The sequence below is a fragment of the Sceloporus undulatus genome, chromosome 1 (assembly GCF_019175285.1).
Source record: "Sceloporus undulatus isolate JIND9_A2432 ecotype Alabama chromosome 1, SceUnd_v1.1, whole genome shotgun sequence".
NCBI classification, from domain to species: Eukaryota; Metazoa; Chordata; class Lepidosauria; order Squamata; family Phrynosomatidae; genus Sceloporus; species Sceloporus undulatus.
Window position 1 is genome coordinate 332768383 of NC_056522.1, and position 21509 is coordinate 332789891.

Genomic DNA, 21509 nt, shown 5'->3' on the forward strand with positions numbered 1-21509 from the left:
TCAATAGTTTAACCATCCTTATTTACTTCTATGGCAATTTTTTTTTTTTACTTGCTACAACAGGGGAGAGAGAGTGCCCCAAACTTTGTAGCCATGGCAGTGGGAGGGATGTTGGGTAGCAGTTCTAGTATACTGAGGAAAAAGGAGCAACAGGAGGTTGCAGACATCTTAGAATGAGTGCTTTCAGTGTGTATAATGAGTAAGGTTGTGTGCAAAAATAAGAGCCTTCCAATTAGATTTTGCAGGTCCTCCTTTGTAAAGACTAATTTGCAACCCATCTTATCAAATAATCAAGGGTGAATAATTTTTCAAAGAGTTTCTGTAGCTTCTTTGTTTTGTTTCCCATGTATAATTGTCAACATGAATGCAATTATCACCAAAATAAACACACATAGTTCTTGTGTAGGCAATTGCAAAACAACAATATTTATTAAACCCTTAAAAACAAACATGATGTAAGGCATCATGAAAGATTCTGGAATGAACAAAAAAGAAGTCTCTTGCAGATTAACAAAATTAATTTGTTACAATGTTTTGTGTTAATAGATACTAATCTATGTTGCTTCTGTTTATGTCTGGACAGCTTATTCAGTAATGTGTGGAATATATCTGAAAAATAGGAGCCATCTGTGGTGGATGTGTTATTGACACTGTTTTTCCAGATATAGTGTAAGGACTTTGCATAAAACCTAATGAATTTCTAGATTTGTCAGCTGTTTCAACACAGATGCACTTTGCTAATCTCACAGAAACATTCTGAGTTCAGTTTCAAATATCAATAACTTTTTTATTGCAAATGAATGTGGCTGTTGGGTAAATGGTGCTGTGGTGCTTGATAAAAGTAGCAAATAATTCTGAACATGTGTCTCATGTTAAAATGCCTCTCCATCATTTGATACTTAAATAAATATATGGATAATATTTTTTCTTGCAGAGTTTTAAGCTGAATGTAGATAGTCACTGTGCTTTGAAGGAAGCTGTTGTAGAAGAAGGACACCAACTTCTTGATCTTATAGTATCTCACAAATCAGGTAAATCCTTCTGAAATATTGCAGGTCTTTATGTCTCCAGACTATTAAAGAATAAAGAAGCATTGCTGTAAATTACTGCATATATTCACGTCCTTATGTATTATTAATATTTACATTATCAGTTTGACCTTCAAGATTTATAAATGTTTCATATACTGCATACAATGCTGTGATACTTATAAAATGAAATACTGCCAGCAAATAGTCTGTTCATTTTATTTTGGTCTTGCTGCTCAGCTGAGTTTCAATTGAAATTACATCACTGAAAACTTCATGCTGACATGTTCTTTGATGTAGGTGCTATGGAAATAACATTAAGATGATAAATTAGGATTTCATATCTATACACACATATATTTTTACATAGCAAGCATGAGTAATTGCACTGGTTAAAGCCTCCTTTGCCATTTAAGCTAATTTTTCCTGCAATTTCAAAGTATTTATTAGGAAAGATTTTAAAATTAGGAATAGTTATTTCCTTTAGTTATGCTTGTCCTTTTCAGTATAAGCCTTAAGTCAGGATGAATAATAACTTTTGTCATATTGTTGGAACTCGGCGTGACTAGTTTAATAATATGCTTTTAATCAAAACATTCTATATTCCTAGAAATTGCTGGCTTTATTTTGGCTTGCTTGGAAAACTCCCCCCCCCCTTTTCAAAAATATCTGTGTTGCATTTTGAGATGAAGTTATCCTCTAGGTTTTCATGTGATTATTATTCAACTTCTTGCATCTGTTACTTCTGTACCTGCACATCTCCTCTTGAACCTAAACCAGACACACATACCCTACAAACATTGATGCTATAGTCAATCATATGGCTGATTTGCATAATGCCCTAAAGGTTTTGTAGAACAGTAGCAAGCTCTCAAGAACTGATGAGTAATATGCCATTGCATATTTATCAAATAAAGGTTTTTTTTAAAAAAAGGAAAATGAATGCAACAATAAAAATATGTCCTGAACAGTAGACTAAAGCCTTAATTTTTGCAGTGGTGCTTCTATACTCGAGTGACAGATTATTACTTTATCTCTCTTTGCTGTCTTCAGTCAGAACTTAGCACACTGTTTCCATGTCACGTTTTGACCCTGTCCTATTGTTTACACTATCACTCCATTGGAATTCCTGATCAGCTTGCTCAGTAAAGTCTGGCAAAATAATTAGGAAGGAATTTTCATTGTTTTTGTGGAGCTGCTGCTGGTGGTGGGGTAGTTGTTGCCATCAGAATTCTTTGCTGCCTTCTGTATAAATAATGTTACTGAAAGATGAAATTGAATGTATGACAATTTGTTTCTCTCATTTTGGAGAAGAACTGAAGGACATGCTGCAGATGATTGCAAGTCAATGGAAAGAACTACAGAGGCAAATAAAACGACAACACAGCTGGATTCTTAGGGCTCTGGGTATCATCAAAGCAGAGATACTGGCTACTGATGTGTCTGCAGAGCATGAGGAAGGGACTGAGAGCCCCAAGGTAAGTGGCTTGAAGTTGCTCTTATTTCCTCTTATTTCCTCCTTCTTTTGAACTCGGCACCACTGAAGTTTTCTTTCCACCCTAAGGCTTTTCATTTCTACTGGGTAATTTTTTTTATAAACAAAATAAAATGTCACACACTGAAACAATACCAAAACAAAAAAACAAAAACAAAATCCCTATCCTGAAACTTTAAAAATTTTCTGCATATTCTTTTGCCCTGTAAAGAAGTCTTCATAGAGACCGAAAAAGGATGAAAAATATTTGGTAAACAAAACATAAAGAATCTTTAACATGAATAATCAGAATGGTTTTAAATTGTTTTGTTGCAACTATAAATCACTATAATCAGTGCAATCACTCAGCTCTGACATCCATTAGCCTCTTGGTTACAGCAAATTAACAAAGAAGAGAGAAAGTGATTCATTATCTCATTCCTGTTAATGACTATCAGATGCATTGCCTAATTAGGAGATGGCCATTTCGGTGGGGAGAAGGTCATATGCTTTGCCACAAATCTTTTTTGCTGGAAGTTTAAGCCTTCTATATAGTGCTGCATGTGTTGAATACATCAAGACTTTACAAATAAAGTAATGATGTCCATATTATTTGGTGAAGACTACCTTCACAGCACTGAATGCAGTTTCCCCCTTATTGATGAGTAAAATAGAGTCTTGCTTCAGGATGAAAGTTGCTGTGGAGAGAAAACTCATTTGTTCCTTAAGAAAGAAAGAAAGAAAGAAAGAAAGAAAGAAAATTGTGCACCTCATGGGAAGCACATACACTTAAAAGAAAAACAGGATGAGATTATCAGTGGAAAAAGAGGCTAGCTTTAAATTATTTTTATTTTCTTTTGGTATTTATCAGCTGGAATCCTGCAGGTTCATTGCAACTAGAGCAGACTAATTCAGAATATTGCTACACATGGTTTTTAAACTGCGATTTCAAAAGGAAAAAAAAAAGCGGTTTTGGGAATACTTATCACATGACAAGGCCTATGACCATTAGCTGCTCAGTCCCGAACCCAAAGCTCCTGTGACACTTTTAATTGACATAGGAAACCCTGCAATGGCCTTGCAATTGCACAAGTCTCCAGGTGCAAAATGTTGGTGCTGGGGCTGTTGCACAATTGGCAGTCATATAGTGTCAATTTCCTCTCCTCTCCCCCATCCCACCTTGCTATTTTCAAGCAGCATAATTTCCAGTTTTATTTTCATTTATTTTATTTTAAACTTAACTCTTGTAGTGGCAAAGCTTTGGACTTGCATGAAAAAAGTGAAAATAAAAATAAAAAGCTGAAAGGCATGCTGGATAGGGCATATGGCAGGGAGGCAAGATAAAGAGAGAGTCAGGAAGAGGGTGCAATGGCAGCAACAGCCCCAGTTGTATGACTTTGAAAATGGGTGATACTGGCTGCTCTGAATGTAGTATATTCCCTTTTTTAAAAATAATTGATGTGATTGCTGTAAAAACAGGGCTTGTGTGGTAAAGCCCTCAATCTATTGCTGACTAGTGATTGTTGCTCTAAAAGCTTTTGCAGCCAAAATTATTGCGGAAATGCTATATGGAGCAGAAATCGGGGGTGAAGATGCCAAATCCAATCTTGAAATTTTGCAAAATAAATACTTGCAACATATTTTGTGACATCCCCCAGGGATGAGTTGGGTCTAACCTCAATAGTGGCTAGAATTGATTTATCTTATCTGAGATTCTAACTCAGACTAAATGGACTTCGGATCATTCCCCCAGCAAACTTTGCCAGTTGGAGGAACTAAGTATTGGTGGCTGGGCACAATTGAGCCAAGACAGATTAAACGTTTATAAGCTCAACATAGAAAAGTATCTCAGACTTAGTTCTCATGACCTCAAGAACTGGATTTTTGATCATGATAGGGTAAAGCCTCCAGCTGTTCCATCCCCGATCTTTCCCTGTTCAGTGCAGGACTGGTGTGACCAGACGCCACAGTCCCAAGGCTGGCCACTGCTGCAGGCCCAAACAGGTCACCGACGGGGCACTTTTTTGTACTCCTTTTGCCAGTGGCCCCGGGCCACCTTAGGCAGCCACAGTGTAGCTGTGGAGGCATGCGTAATTTATATTCCACACCCCCTGATCAGCCTGAAGCTGGCGCTTTTGGCCTCTGTGTTTTGGGTCAATCCTAACCAAGACAGAGCAACCATAGGTGGGGCACCATTCTCCATCTGGTACACACAGATACAAATCAATCATGCAAAGCCCCAATACTTTGAAACTTTTCCTTGGCTCCAAAAGGCATTCACAAAACCTAGATTTCAGCAGATGCTTTCTGCATATCTTAATAATAATAAAAAATAAAAACTTTATTTATATACCGCCTTTCCAAAGTGATCTAAGCGGTTCACAACATCAAATATTCATTATAATACACGGTAAAATACAGTACAAAGTAAAATAGCATCTTAAAAACATCATATCTAATTGTGATCCAGCATCTTGAAATAAATTCCATGAGGAGGTAGTTTTCTCAGGAAGAGTCAGGAGAGTATGCTAAATGGAAGAAATGTGTTTTCAAAGATTTTTTGAAAACGTCCAAGGTGGAACTAAGGCGAATCTCTTCCGGAAGTTTATTCCAGTAATTTGGAGCAACCGCTGTGAAGGATCTTTGGTGAGTTGATTCAAGTCTCACCTTAGGGTACTCCAATATGTACTTCCCTAAAGTTCTGAGGGTGCAAGGCGGATTGTGTAGGGAGAGGCGTTCCCTCAAGTAACTCAGGCCCAAGCCATAGAGGGCTTTATAGGTAATAACCAACACTTTTTATTGAGTCCGGAAGCTAATTGGCAGCCAGTGAAGAGATCTTAAAACGGGTGTTATATGGTCTGACCTTAAGGTTCCGACGACCAATCTGGCTGCAGCATTTTGAATTAATTGAAGCTTCTGAACCTGGTACAAAGGTAGCCCCATGTAGAGCGCATTACAGAAATCTAAGCGAGAGGTTATCAGTGCATGTACTACTGTTTCAAGGTCCTTTCGGTCCAGACAGGGACCAGACAGTTGGCGTATCAGCTGAAGCTGGTACCAAGTACTCCTGGCCATCGCATCTACTTGAGATGATAACTGTAGAGATGAGTCCAGGAGTACTCCCAAACTGCGTACTTCATCCTTTAGGAGGAGCGTAACCCCGTCCAGGACAGGATGGCAAATTTCCCTGTCTGGACTTGGGAACCTATGACGAGTACCTCTGTTTTCTCTGGATTCAACTTGAGTTTGTTTTCCCTCATCCAGCCCATTACTGACTCCATCTTGATGGGAGATCTAGAGATATTCCAATTATAGATAGAAAATGTGTATTTGGTTGTAATCAAATGCTTGTTTTACTAAGGAACATGCTATAATATATAAGTTTCTCACATGGGGCTTGGGGAACAGGAACTGGGCGGAATGGAAGGGAATGAAAATAGGGCGGAATGGGGGGAAATGCATATTATTGCATGGGAGAACACCACCGATGCCGCCGGGAGTCCCTCATTGGTTCTCCATCCGTCTCACAGCAGCTGATTTTGATGAACTGTTCAGAATCGTTCTTCAAAATCAGCTGCTGTGGGACAGATGGGGGATGGATCGGGGACTCCCAGTGGCATTGGTGGCATTCTCCCGTGCGATAATACACATTTCCCCCCATTCTGCCCCATTTTCATTCCCTTCTGTTCTGCCCCATTCCCATTCCCAAGCCCCGTGTGATAAGCTTAATAGATATGAACTTCTCACTTTTAATTTGTTGGTTTTACAGGGTTTTGTTAAAATAGTTTTAAAGTTATGTCTAACATTCTTAAAACTATTATTTAATTCTGTATATATTTCATTTTGTTTCTATTTTATTTTATATATTGTAAAGGCCATTGGCTATATACAATAAAGTTTATAATAATAATAATATAGTTTATTTGTATCCCGCTTTTCCAAAACCTGATCAAAGCGGCGAACAACAGCAGATGATGACTGGTGAGTCAACACATAGGTGGATGAAAGGCTGAGAAAGTATTTCATTCATCATCTATGACGTCAGACAAACTATCTGAAAGCTGAGTATAACTGTACAGTATGTTTACTGTTGGCTTATTAATAGGAACTGTATCGACTAGCTCCTTCTTCTAAGGAGAAAGTTTTGGTGTACTTTTTCCAAGCTTTGACCTCACTTATCAGAAAGGATCCAGTCTGCCAATAAGGTTTGTTTTAGGACTTACGGTGGCATCCAGTGTCACGTGACTAGAGTTGTACTTGTGTGGTTGTCCCTATCATCCCCATCTCCAGATGCCTTCAGTTTTCTGGGATGGATTTTAGGATCATATGGTGCAGGTATTGCAGGTGCTGGAAGAATCTGTTCTGTCAGTGGTAGAGAGATAAATCTTCAACATGTGAGGGTAAATAATTATGGCAGTTTTCTCCCTGCTGTGGGAGAAAACAAATATTATCCTCCCTGTATTCAAATGCCCTGTAGTGTTGTGGAGGAATACTTCTGTGTAGATAAGTAGATAGCTAGAACACAAACATCCTATTTTCTGTGCAGAAAATAAAGTTTTCTGTAACAGAGATGAGAAAGAAATCTTGTAATTTAACATCATATTGGCATGGAGCAATGATAGTAATGAGAGTCTAAAAATTTCAACAAAAACAAGACCATCAGATGTTCATGTTCTTAGATCCATGAAACTCAATGGAACTTACTGCTAAGTATAAATATACAGTGTGGTGTTAAGTGCATTGGCTTTGTAGTTTTAAATATACCTTGAGAAAACCCTTCAGTTGTAATAAGCCTATGCGATATAGGGCAATTATCTTACAGCTGGGTGGATCATGTAATATACTCTGAGTAACTATAGGAAAGAAGAAGTATTCCTCAGTAGACTACTCAGCAAAGTAGTATTTCTGTCTCAAATTCTTTCTTGTACTATGGTGTTCAGAAAGTAAACCTTCTATGGATTCGTCCCGGTAAGGTGTACAACTCTTTGATGACTTGGTAGAATTTGAAAGGGGTTTCTTCATTATTCAGATTATGAAGATGTCATCAGTGCATCTCAGAAAGATGTAAAGATATGTATTCAATTTGACTAGGAATTCAAAATTCTTGTTTCAAGAGTTAGGCATGAATGCAATGTCATTTTAGTGATAAAGAGGGTTTTTATCACTGATAAAATCAGCTTTTCCTGATTATTGTAGGATGAAATGGCACATGCTATCACTTATTCAGGGCATTGAGATGATACACTTTTCTTTTTACAGTGAATATTCTATGACTAGCTTGATGGTAGGAAGTTGTGTTAGTAAATCTATAAGGAATTAGTGTGTTCGTTTTTAAACTTTCATCTTGAATGGATAGTGGCACGGTAGTGTTTTGCAAGTTATCAGGTTTGCATTTTGGTATAATGATAAGATTGAACAAAAACAATTTAATTATCACCATGTTCATTTGTGAAAGGATGGGTGAAGAAACCCTAAGAACAGAAGAAGGAATATGACTACAGCTGTAGAAAGGAGATAAGCTGACACCTTGTCATTTATTAATTGATGCTTGAACACTTTGTCTTCAGTTTCTTGCTAATGCATAAGGGCTTCTTCTATCTATTGGTTTAAAAAATAAAATAAAATGAACTCTGTGTGAAAACTGAGTAAAACTGAAGCAAAACTGAAGAAAACCCAGGCATGTCATATTCAGTAATTGAGACTAAATTAATTGAACTTCATTCCTACTGAAATCTATTGGGCTTAAGTTAACTTCACAATTATCTTATTGGGGAATTTTGTGAAATGGTGCTGTATTCAGCATTTTCATTAGAAGCTCAAGTAACCTGTGTGATTTGAAGTGCTTTTCTTCACTTTCAGCTGATACGTCAGCTGCAACTATACTTGGATGGAGATAGCTTGGCACAATTATCCAGACAGTCATTTAAGCTCTTGTATGTGAAGTTACCTTTGAAATGGACTGGATCCATGTAGTTGATCCACAACAGAGAAATGAAAATATTCGCAAGCACTGTTTAGTCATAACATGCTAGACCATAGTTTTATTATCTTATTTTCCTATTTTCATTGAAGAGAGGACAAACTAGAAAGCAAAAGTCCTGTATTAGCATATTTAGTGACTCCTGAAGGAGAAATAAATACTAAAGCAGGTTAATATTTCCAGTGTTGACTGCTCTCTCACACTGAACTCTGCTGCTGGCTATAGATGAGAAGAAGGGAAGGTAGCCAGCTGGATCTCTTAAAGAGTCTACAGTAGCCACTCTGAAGTAGCCTGTAGCAGTGAGAGTAGCAGTATTCAGGGTGGGTTTTTTTTTTCCTTCCCAAAATCAAGACAGGACTCTCACCCTGACATTATTTCCTTTTATCTGAACACTGAAGGGGAGGGCAGGCCCTGAGACCTGCCAGCCCTACCATCAAGAGAGAAAAGACATACCTACTAAGGAAAGGGCTATATGTATGCAACCTGTTTCCCTTCCCCAGGGGGGTTCAAAGCCAGGTGATTTTTTAAAAATTCTCTTAGACCCTTTAAGCAACTAATATTTTTTACAAATATAAGCTGGTCGCATACTGTGTAATCTGTGTTTTGCTTTTTGAAGAGTAGGAAGTTTAAAGAGTAGGGAAGGCAGTGCATTTATCTGAGGATTAATTTGGGCTGCAGTCCAGATTTTGGAGGCATATAGAGGAATGCAAGTAGACCTGGATTCAACAAACATAGTCTTTTCTCCTAGTCCACTGGGGAAATGGCTCAAAATTGTCTATCCATGGCAGAAAATCTTCCATCTGGGGGAGGCTTTTGCTGGATCCAATCTATTTCTTTTCATTTTTATTCAACTGCATTCCATCTCTGACCTCAGGACAGTGATCTTTGAACAAAACAAAACAAGACAAAACAAAAACATTACAAAGGGAGATTGGAAAGAGAAACAGCTGATTTACAATATATCCACAAACTCCAATCCATCAACAGTGAATTTCACAGACACAATGGCTTCTTGGCACACTACACAATTATAATACAGGTTAACACCCCAGTCTTACAAGGGTGCTCTTAGCCAATTAATCATACCTCCTTTCTGGTTCCCAGCCTGCACCCACCACATTCCAAATTTGTCTCCATCATTCATATGGCCATTCATCCACCCTGCCCTTACGCAACATCTTTACTCCTGTCTTTGTCCCTCAATGACCATAGTAAAAACTGAACTTGTCATCACCCGTATGCATCTGAGGAAGCAATCCAAGGGGTCATCCCCACTACAGTTTTCTCCGAAGCATGATTCAGGGCAAATGACCCTCATTACCATTTGAAATTGCTTCCGATCCTCATTTGAGTGATTCCAGGAGGAAAGAAGTGGGGTAAATGCAAAAAAAGTGGGGTTTGCTGACACCAATTTGAAAGTGTTTCCCCCCCCAAAGAATCAATTCTGAAGCGTACCCAATAAATGAGAACGCCAGTCTTTCCAAAAAGGGGACAAAGGGGAGGGACAAAAGGCAGAGAGGTGTGTACCATCCCTTCCCAAAGATGTCACCCCCCCAAGTGCTATCTTTGTGGGTCTTTTTTTAAAAAAAAATAATCAAATTTAACCGAAAAATCGATAGATTGGTCAAGCAACTACTTCGTAAGGCCTTTGCAAGTACTTGCTAAATCATTCTATCGATTTTTTGGTGAAATTTGATTTTTTTTTTAAAAAAGAAGGGTCCCTGTCTGCCTCCTTCTCCCAGGTCCCTGGGCCTTCTCTCAATCCTCCTCCTCCTCCTCTTCCTCCTCCTCCTCCCTCCTTCCGCTCTTTCCCCTGGCCACAGCACTCCATTTCTCAGCCTTACCTTGGCCCCTTCCCCAGTCTCCCTCCCCTGGCCTCTGTGCTGTGTTTCCTGGCCTGTCAATGCCCTGGACTCTACTCTGGGCCCAAGGCAAGGCCTTGGGAGGGAGCAGAAAGGAGGAGAGGGAGGAGGATGGAGAGAAGGCTGGGAAATGGAGCGTGGAGGCTGAGAACAGAGCCTTGTCCTCCTTGGCAGTGAGGACACCTCTGGGCATCTTCAAGGCTCCTTCTCCTCCTCGCCCATGGAGAAGGAGCTGAGGAAGGGAAGGTGTGTGGAGCTGTGTGTGGGAGTTGCCCTCTCATGCCCATCATCACTTAGGCTGCTCAAGGCTATGGAATTCTGGGAGTTGGAGTTTGTTTTGCGGCTGGGAACCAGAGTGCTGCGACCAGGGGAGGGAGCAGAGAGGAGGCGAGGAGGATGGAGAGAAGGGTGGGAAACAGAGTGCTGTGGCTGGGGGAGAGAGCCAAAACAAGGCCAGGAAGTAATGGGAATGACAATCATGTAAAAAAACAGCGGTTCCAAAAAAGGTCCCAATTCATAGTGTGAATGAGGGACCTTTTGGAATTGATTTACACAGCGGAACTGAGCCGGATTGGGAAGTGGATTTTACAGTAAGTGGTAAGACCCCCAAGTCTACAGAAAGCTTCTATCACACAGTTAGGAGAATATCACACTGTTCTTAAATAATGGGATGGAAGTGGGAATGAAACTGTCAATCCATTCTTCTGCCACTGTTTTTAATGAATGGGAAAATCGTGTGGTTAGTTGTCAGTCCTGCAGTTAACCTGTTATTGAAGCATGTGCAATAGGTCATTCTGGGGTGATTCAGAGAGAAGGGGATTTAACCAGGTTTCACTGCACCCATCCCAATTCCCAATGAAGGCAAGACTTGTTACTCATGATGAGGCAGGAGAAAGGGCATTTAAACTGATTTCACTACACAGACCTCCTTCTCAATTAAGGCAAGAGTACTTACTTAATCTCGGATTGCTGACCAGAAAACAGAATGGTAGTGTGATAAGATGCATTGCCAACCTGCTATCAATTCACAATTGTGTGGTGATGTGAAAATAACCATTGCTGTTTTGGATGTTTAAAAAGCTGCAACTGCATTCAGAGGAAAGCTTCATGCGATAATCTCTTTAGTGTCAAAAATGCTACAAGATCTCTTTACATACTAATATTCCAGTCAAATATACAGTACCTATGTCTCTGAAGCCTTTATCCTTTCCATTCCTTTCCTACAGTATTTTAATACACAACGTATCAGAGAAACTGAGGAAATTAGACAAATAGGTAACTTCCCCCATATTAATGGTTATTAATCCCCTCTCATTTTGTAATTGTTATGTGTTAGCTGTAACTTTTAAATTGGTAATGCTTCCAACATGTTACAAAAGTATAAGCTGAGAAAGTAATCAAAATAGAAATGAGAGACAATAAGAAAAAATAACTCTAGATTTTCACATAAGCTTACTTCAGAAACCACAAGAAAGCTGTGAAGTATAATAGAAAATCTAAGGAATATATCTAGGGGGTATTTTTCTTTTTTTTACTTTGAGAGACCACAGAAGAGAGCTGATTTTACAAATCTCCAAAGAAGACAGAAATAGTAAGAATTTCAAAGTCTCTGGGAAACTTTTCCCTTAGGACATTTTAAAAGTGTTTTCCACACTACCAAGGGGGCTTTTTATAAGCACACAAGGAGGGCAGAAGTTGCAATTTTAGAAATATATTGGAAGCATTCACATTCAAGAACTCAGACTTTGCATATACAATTATGCCTTTTATTATGTGACAGGTGTTTTGCTTATATATAACTAGAAATAAGATTTGGGACATATTCAGTATGGAAAATAGGGTCCCCCCCACTATAGTTAAGCCCTTTATTTGTAGCGCATCCTGTCCTTGACCTTTTAATATGAAAAAATAAAATAAAGGCAGGAAGGAATCTTTAAAGTTCACCTGAAAAGATGTTGTAAATTCCAGATATAATTAATATAAACATTTAAAATCAAAACTACCTACATTTAGTTTAAAAAAAAAACAAAGATAAAAGAGATTCAGTTAGCAATTTTATACTTACATATCTGAAAGTAAGGCCTGTTACAGACTGCCAAAATAAAGCTGCTTCGGGTCTCTTTGGAGGTATGCTATTTAAATGATGCATGGGTCCTAAGAGTCCAGAGGTTGCGCCAAAGCCACACTTCATTCCTAACCACTGGAGTACAGCTTTGGTGCAGCTTCCGGATTCTTAGGGTGCATGCATCATTTAAACAGCATGCCTCCAAAGAGACCCGAAGCAGCTTTATTTTGGCATTCTGTAACAGGCCTATGTCACAATGAACATAGTAGGACTTACATTTGAGTAGATATGAAAAGAATTGAACTCAAATAGTAAATCAAGGGATATAAGAACATATTTGCTTGGTTTATTGCAAGTATTTATAATGTTATTCTTTCAGCAAAGAATGTCTTACTCTTTTCCCAGCTGATCTACATCCATTTTGGCCTCTTGTTTCCCTTTATCTTCTGTACCATTCTTTGTCAGCTTACTTATCTGAAACAGAAAACTTGGCTGAATTCAAAGACTTAGCTGTGTTAGTTTGGATCAGTATACAAAGAGATCTTGTACCACTTTTGAGACTGAGAGAAAGAAGTTGGGAGCATAAGCTTTTGTAGACTTTACTTTGTTTTATGCATCTGAGGAAGTAGATTTATGTCTACAAAAGATTGTGCTCCCAACTTCTTTCCTTCTCTGTCTCAGTCTCAAACGTGCTACAAAACCTCTGAGAAAACCAGGTTTTCAGTGATTCTCAAATGGCATAGGACTATGAGGAGATGTTATGGCTCAGTGACTAAATCGTATAATCCAGTGGTAGCGTGCATGTTTTGCTAGCAGAAAGTCCCAGATTAAGTCCCTGTTATCTCTAGGTAGGACAAGGTCCCTGCCCAAAGTCCCAAAGATCTGCTGGCAATTTATTATGACAATACCAAATAATGTTCCAGGTTTTCTAAACAAAGAATAGTAGAAATTTGTGACATACAGGTTGACAATGAGGAAGAAGATACTGTATTAAGAAGTTCATGTTCTACTGAAATAACAAATTAAATTGATTTCAATTAACATACTGTAGCCATGAATATCATATTGTCCACATCAATAAATTATATGACATATATATGAAGGGCCCACACCCCAAATTACAAGATTTTTTTTTAACTTCTTGTTCAGTTTATTTAAAAAGAAATGCCAGCATTGTGTAGTGTCTTGAGTGTTGGAGTATAACTCTGGTGATCAGGGTTCAAATCCCCACTTGGCCATGGAAACCCATTGGGAGATTTTGTTCAAGTCACACTCTCTCAGCCTCAGAGGTAAACTGCCTCTGAACAAATCTTGGCATGAAAACCTCATGATAGGGTTGTTTTAGGATTATTATAAACCAGAAGCAACTTGAAGGCACACAACAATAACTACTACTAGTGCTGCTATTTATAATAAGGGACATCTGGCAACTCTAATACTCAGCTAGATGAATTAATGGTTTACCTTGTTGTTACGCTGCTTTCTAAGTTCCTGTGTGAAAAATCTGTGTTTTGTACTATTAAAATTTATCAGATTCCCATTGGCAATCTTGTTCAGTCCCTGCATTTGTGCAAAGCAGTGTCTTGTCTCAGACAGAATGGTAAACCATAATTCAGAGGACACAGCAAATGTGGTGCATCAAGAATGGAAAGAAAAGTTCCTGAACCTTGTGGCTCTGCTAGAAAAGGAAGGTGGACCATCAAGTCCAGGGCAAACATAGGCTCATCCTGATAATACCAAACTATGGTTTAGGAGATGTTTTGGTCTTTAAGTCTCAGGAATCTTTACTAGCATGATGAATGATAAAAAGTTATGGAAGTTGTAATCCAAAACCTATGCATGGGAGAAGGTTTCCCCACTCATTCAGGATGACTTTTGTGCAAGCCCAACATGAAACTCAAATTATCCCACCATGGAAGTGGAGTAGAAGAGCCCTATATATGCACCAGAACCAACAGTTAAAGAAGAAACACCAAAGTAGGTAGGACTGGACAGGTCACAGCTATTCACAGTATAAAATATCGATAAGAATCTACTGAGTTCTCTCAGGAATAACCTAATTTAAATTTAGATGACATAGACTCAATGGGGAGTGTAAAAATAATTTGAAAATATTGAGAGCTTAAATATAGTTAGAATTCCTTCACATAATGGTTAAATATGATTATCCTTAGGAAAAAAATGGGGGGGAATCACGTAAGAGTGGAGGCACAGAGCCAAAGAACCCATTATCACACTGTAGAACTCCCATTCACGCACTAAATTTCATGATGGACTCAGTTTGTACAGTCGGAAAACCATGTGTATTTGTCATAAAGGGAAGTAAAATGCAAGTAATTGGTATGAGAAGTAAAATTTCTACCACCAGAGAGCTGAAATTTTGTAAAATATATTGAGTGATACAATATATTCTATCTAACTGCTCAATCCTGACATGGGAAAGGAAAACTAGACAGGCAAATTCTGTAGACAGTTGTGAAATCACTAAGAAAACTGAAAAGAAAGGAAAGTGGAATGGTAGCTACAATTTGCCTGTCCGTGGTTAGGTCTGCAGTGCAACTTAATGGTTCAAGATGCATTGTTGGTTTAAGATGCCTTTTCTGTGATGTTTAAGATTAGTATCATGATACTGAAAAAGTATGAGTGAATTGATTTGGGTCTTCTGATCAATATAGAGAAATGTCATATACGTGAGTAGATACATTACTTTTCCTCAGTTCATTTAAAAGGCTTCTCAGCTCCAGGTTTCTAATCTCCAAAGTTTTATATTACAAAGCACATTCCAATGAAAACAAGTTATTGGAGCAATGACTTGTTAAGCAGAGGAGCAATGCTATGGTGGCATACCTGGGAACGATATCTATTGAAATAATAAGGTTTTCTTTTCAGTAGATACAAGAATAGCATTGAAAACTTTGTTACAGAAGTCAGAAAGAGGCATCTCATTTATGATAATAATGTTTCATCATACAGAAAAATGTTTGTGGTTTTAAATTAATTGTTATGATGTTATACAGATGCCAAGAATAAAAACAGACCCTTCCTTTTCCTTCCAACCAGTTTAGTTGGATGGAAATTTCTACTGTTGTGGGTGATCATATTCTTTTTAATCTTTCTTTCCACTTCTACAACATGACTACAGTTAAGAAAATCAACATGTTTAGCTAATGAAAGTAAATTTGCCAGATTTCTGAAACCACTTGAAACTATAGATTTCTAAACGCAAGATAACTATTTCCCCTGGAATGATAAACCTGTATCTGGATAGAATCATTCCAGCTGTAGATACATCTGTAAGAGGTAGGACTTCATGTAATTCAGTGTTCTTTGTAGACTATCTTCCATATGACTCATCTAGGCTGCCGGCACACTGCAGAATTAATGCAGTTTGACACTGCTTGAACTGTCATGGCTCCATCCTATGGAATCCTGGGATTTGTAATTTGTTGTAGCCCCAGAGCTCTTTGACAGAGAAGACTAAACATCTCACAAATGCTAGAATTCCATAGCACCGAGCCATGGCAGTTAAAGCAGTATCAGGTTACATTAATTCTGCCAGGTAGATGTCTTTGTGGGGGATTTGTTTTAAGTATATCTGAGCATTCAGATATACAAGCTTCCACCAGCAATTTGAAATGGTACAGCCCAGATGTAGTATTATTATATCAATGGGAACCAGGCCATAGTTAAAGGTTATTCTCCAACACTGAAAGGCCAAGTAAAGTTCATAAGGATGACTGAACATTTATGGATTTCTCTAGATTTTTGAGGCTCCTTTTTCATTAGCATAGCTAAGGATCTAGGATTTATGAGACAAACCTTTTGAAATCCTGTGTGTTATCTATCTCTCCTGAACCATCAGAAACATAGGACTCAGACAGATGTCCATATAGGGGTGACTTGATGCCACCCCTTTGAGCACCAGATTGGGTGCATTTCCACCGCCTCTGTGGCTTTTTGGTGCTTCTGCAATGTGTAGCATCTAAATGCCACACCGCCAGAGTGCTAAAAAACTGCTGCCATGTAAACAGCTTGCTGTCAACTTGGGGGTGTGCATCATGTGTATGCCATGTCCCCAAGCTGCTGGGAAGCTGGCATATTTTGCCGGACTGTTCCAGCCCATAGTTTTGTCTTTTGAGTTTACTTCTCTCATTCATTTGGATTATCAGAATGTTTATCAGGGATCACTTTAATCAATTTATAATGTTTATTGTTGTGCTAGATGATCCAATAGTTAGGAGAAATGCATTGGTAAACACACACTGTCTGCTTTCTTTTCTTTCTTTTTTTGCTGTGGTTTATGGTATGGACTCTTAAAATACTTTCAGTCTACATCAGCTACTATGCTATGAATCCATAAATGTTGGGTTTGTTTTTTTTAAAAAAGGAAATGCACAGAAAAAGATGTGCTTTAAAACTTATTTACATGTATATAGTTACAGACTGTCATCGTTTTTGTTAAATACATTTTTCTTTCACTAACGACACAGCCTCTGTCATGTTATTGAAATAATATTGCATGCTGAAGAAGAAAAGGATTTCTTCAGTCAATTGGCTGGTGACTAACAAGTCAGTGCACACATTTTTTTTCAAAAGCATTTTACACTTTTGTTGTATTTGTGTGTTAAATTAAGCATTCACATTTGCAGAATAGACCAACACCTTATAAATATTACTGTGTTTAATTAGCAGTTCAATATTTGAATTTTTGCTGTTATGGTTATGTTGAAGAATTTATCTATGTAATACAGACAAAAGAAACATTGATGTGAACAAAGATACTATGAGATAAAGGCACATTTTAGGTTCTGCATCTTAGCATTCTTTTTAAACTATTTTAATTACTTTCATACTGTGCCTAGTCAGGTAACATATTTCCCTTTTCTCTTCACTTTTTCTGTTTTAGTCTTTCAGCACAACATCTTATAGCAACCTTTTTATCTGTAGAATCTTTTAGTTCTACTCCCAGCAGAATACATAAAACACAACTATTCTCCACCAGGGTGGGCACAAAGGGAAAACCAGGTAAAACAATGTTTGAAGACAAAATCTATTTGGACATTTTGAATTTTGTATCTGCAGACTTCTCAGTGTTTTATGTAATGATAGAAATGACAAGTAGGCTTTGTGGTGGAAGATTTTTGAATCCTGTTAATCCATGGGAATTCAAGACTCCACAATTACAGCTTTTTTTGGTATCAAGAAGGTAATGAGCAGTATACAGTACTCCCATCACTGAATCGCATGCATTTGGCCTCCCATCAACCTGAAATCCTATGACACACTGATCCATTTTTTAGCTTGGACATCAGACATATGCTGGAAGATCCTAGCTTCCAAATTTACTCACAGCTTCCACTCACTTACCCTGGATTGCATAGTGGTGGGAGAACAAGACAAACAGCTATTCAGTTAGCATAAGCTTTTCTGACCCAAAGCCCACTTCATGTGTTGTGTTAAATATATCCAATGGAATCCCTGAAGGGTTAGGTATAATCAAAATTATCAGTCTTTAAAGTGCCACACTACTACAACTAGAATTACTAAGTCAGAAATTCTTGGAAGTGTTTATGCACCATATTGTTGAGACCCAGAACCAATGTAAGCTTTACTTTCTACCTCACAAATCCTCCATTTTTTGGGGTGCTTTATTTCATTTTACAATCCAAAAGAGCATAAATTACTTGAAAAGATGTATACCCATTTATTTATTGTTTTTCAGAGTTTGGAAAGTTTGTCTTTGAGACTATAGTTCCCAGAATCCCCGGTCAACCTGACCTACCAGGCCCAGAAATTCTTTTCAGCAAGGATGGCCAAGAATGTTCTGGTCTCTTCACCCATCCATCTGTTCATTCTTCCTTCCCTCCATTACAATGTTATCCTCAGACCTTTTATTTCTCGTTATCTGCCAGTCTGTTTGTATCCATGATAGGAAAGACAAATGTTTAACTATAGAAAATGCACTCTTTGCAACTGTAGGTAACCACAGGCTACAGTTGTTTATTATTTCTTTCCTGGAAACCCACCAGGAACTGGCAGCAAGTGGCTCAAGGACTGGCATCCATCCAGGGACCACGACTTTGAGTAGCACTGCACTTACACCACATGTGCAAAGGAAATAACATAGCCTAAAGCCAGCAAAATAATCAAGAGAAAGCACAAGATGTGTACATTTTATCTATACATAAACCCTGTATATACTAGTAAAATGAATGAGTTAATAATTACAAATAGATATTTGCAACAGAATTATTCAAAATACCTCGTCGTTGTGTTTCTGTACTCTTGTTACAAAATGTAAACTTAAGCATGATCGACACATTTTAAAAATGATAAAATAAGTGTTTTTAAAATGAGGCACTGCTCTCCTCTAGACTAGGAATTTTTTAAATTGAATGGGTGCTATTTAAATGCCCAAAATTTAAGGCCATAATAGGCCTTAATTTTGACCTTGCGACAAGGTTTTCAACATGGTGTACCTGCAATGTATTCAGTGAATTTCTTCTTGATTTACTTTGGCACAAATACCTGGGAATATAGAACAATTCTTAATTAAAATAAATCTAAATCCCGGTAGAAAAATGTTGATTTTTGTTTTTTGCCTGCAGTGAGCACTGTTGCTGTAGAGAGTTTGTTTTTAATTCTTGAAAAGCATATTAAAATTAACTTTTCCCCATTTGCCTAATGTGTATATAACTAAACTTCCTTCCTACTGTGAGACAGTTTCATTTATTGCTATTTGCAAACAGCTTAAAAAAGATGCATCGTGGATTGGACTAGAAACTCCTTGAACAGTTTCTTTTGAAATAACACTACATACGTTAAGCTCAATTACACATCCAAACAGCCACAGCACACTTTTGGTAATTTATTCATTGATTTAACATAGTACCCAGAAGAGTCATGCCTGCTGTCAATTTTGTAATATATTATGTTTTAAATATACTCATGCTCAGCCATGCACACCATTAAGGTGTGCATAAACCTGTGTTTTTCTCTCTTGACAGCTATAAATGTTTGTTATTATTACACAAAACATATGTTCATGTTGTTTTTGTCTAAATTATTCTATCTGGGGCTATAAAGTTTTAATGTTATTAGTTGCCCTTAGAATTTTAATGTTTCACTGCTGTAACCTTCTTAGGGTTTCTCTGCAATTAAATAGAAACTATTTCAGTACAGCCTGAAAGAATAATATATTTTATACAAATAATAAAAAAGCCTCTCTTACTTTTTTGTGAAGTACAGAGTTTACTCAATGACAGTTAGCATAAAGGAACCTTTCAGATTCTATTTTCTGGTGGGCATTGTGTAACTTTGGTCATTCTTTCCCTAATTTTTCCATTTTTTTTCCTGGGGTTGGGGAAGGATGCAGCCATTTTGAATAGGTTTTTTTCTGAAGGCTGAAGAACAAATTGGAATTTTCTGTCTGCGGAAGAAGCATACATGTCCTCCAGCTGATTTGGCAGGGACAATCCCGATTAATCATTGTTGCTGTAGAGAGTTTGTTTTTAATTCTTGAAAAGCATGAAGTAAACTGAGAATAAAGTGTCCCACTTTTTCAACTGCTTTAAAAATGTCCCTATCTCTCTCACTATCTCTCTCCTTTTCCTTTTCCTTCTCGCATTTTATTTTCCTCCTTTCCACTTTATACTCAGTTTATTTCAATTTCTGCAAACTGAGTTCAAAGTGCAAAAGTCAACAATAGGAAGAAGAGAAGAGGCTAAAGCAAACTGCAGAAGCTTCTTCTAGCTTTGTGTTCTCTTTGTCATTAATAATTGTTGCCATCTTGATCTCATCCTGATGTTGCTTGATTACACATGTCAAGGCTATCAACTGTAAAATGTTGGACAGCATGAGCATAGAAGGTTGTGTGCGAAACTGTCCCCTCCATCTGACTGCTTGGTCCAATGGAGGCTTATCTAAATAGAAATGGAAAGAGAAATATTCTGCTACTTCTTCCTTCCCTCTGAAGACCACCATCTACTCTTGAAACCTGAAGGACTTTCTGTAACAGTGCAGGAAGTATCGGCAGGAGCAAAGGAGAAAATGTCTCAGAATCATAGAGATGGAAGAGACTACAAGGGCAATCTAGCAGAGCCCCCTGCTATGCACAATTAAAACACTTTTGAAAGTTGGCCATCCATCTTTTGTTAAAAGACCCTCAAAGGAGAATCCACCATCCTCCAAGGCAGTCTATTTCCATTTAGAAATCACTGCCTTCCACTGAGATAATCGTGTGTTTATAGTCATATATTTAATATCTGTGCTAACTATATAGTGAATGTATACAATGGGAGGAAAAAGGAATTCTTTGAAATGCTCCTTAGAAATGCTTATACTTCACAACTTCTGTTAGAAGATAGATGCCATGCAAAAGCAATGTACCATAGTACCTTAGGAAATAGTATTCTGTTATAGATTTGTTAAACAATTTCCTGCTGGCTATACTAAGAGGAAAGTTTCCATGTAAAGAGAGTTGCAGGAAGGTCAATTATCTCATGGTAATGACCGTAGCGGTCATTAATGCTATTGAGGACACAACTTTAACCCTTTATTGGAGTTTTTATTAAAATTATATTAGCTTTGATTCAGCTTCAAATTGCAGTGCAGCCATCCGGGTTCACGCGTCAGAAACTAAGAAGCAGTGAACATAAAATTACATGTTCTTTTGAAAAGCTGATGGGGGTTTAATATATTGTAATCTTAAAGCATATCCTTGGAGCTGTTATTAGTACATATTAGATGTTATTAGAAGCTGTTCAGCAACTTTTCTATTAAAATTGGGTTCTGTGGCTGACTCAGTGAATAAGAACTAGTCAAAAAGCAGAGTGTATGTTTTCTAATCCAGAGAAAAGAGCATTTTAGGTATACATTAAAAAACAAAACCTTAGACCAGATTTCCATGGCAGTCAAGATGGAAGGCCTTACTCATATGCTTTAGTTAATAACATATATACAGTTGTTTTTGTTATGTGTTTATCAGCATGTTTGTTTTGAAATATTTAACTTTCTTGTGCCTTTAAACAATTTGATACAAGAGAGAGAGAACAAAGGGATAGCTGTGTTAGTTCTTTGTCACAAAACCAACTTGTGATAC

At 37.7% G+C, this 21509-nt stretch overlaps 1 protein-coding gene across 4 annotated transcripts in view; it reads left to right on the forward strand.

Moving 5' to 3' along the window:
- The window catches only part of AKAP6 (A-kinase anchoring protein 6), a 346755-nt gene that overhangs the window by 143732 nt on the left and 181514 nt on the right, over positions 1–21509 (forward strand). For 3 of the 4 annotated variants that reach the window (XM_042444832.1, XM_042444833.1, XM_042444834.1), the window contains exons 6-7: positions 935–1031; positions 2340–2506. In XM_042444832.1, coding sequence (XP_042300766.1) covers positions 935–1031; positions 2340–2506 — 264 coding nt within the window. The remainder of the gene's footprint in view (positions 1–934; positions 1032–2339; positions 2507–21509) is intronic. The other variant, XM_042444835.1, reaches the window with a different exon arrangement.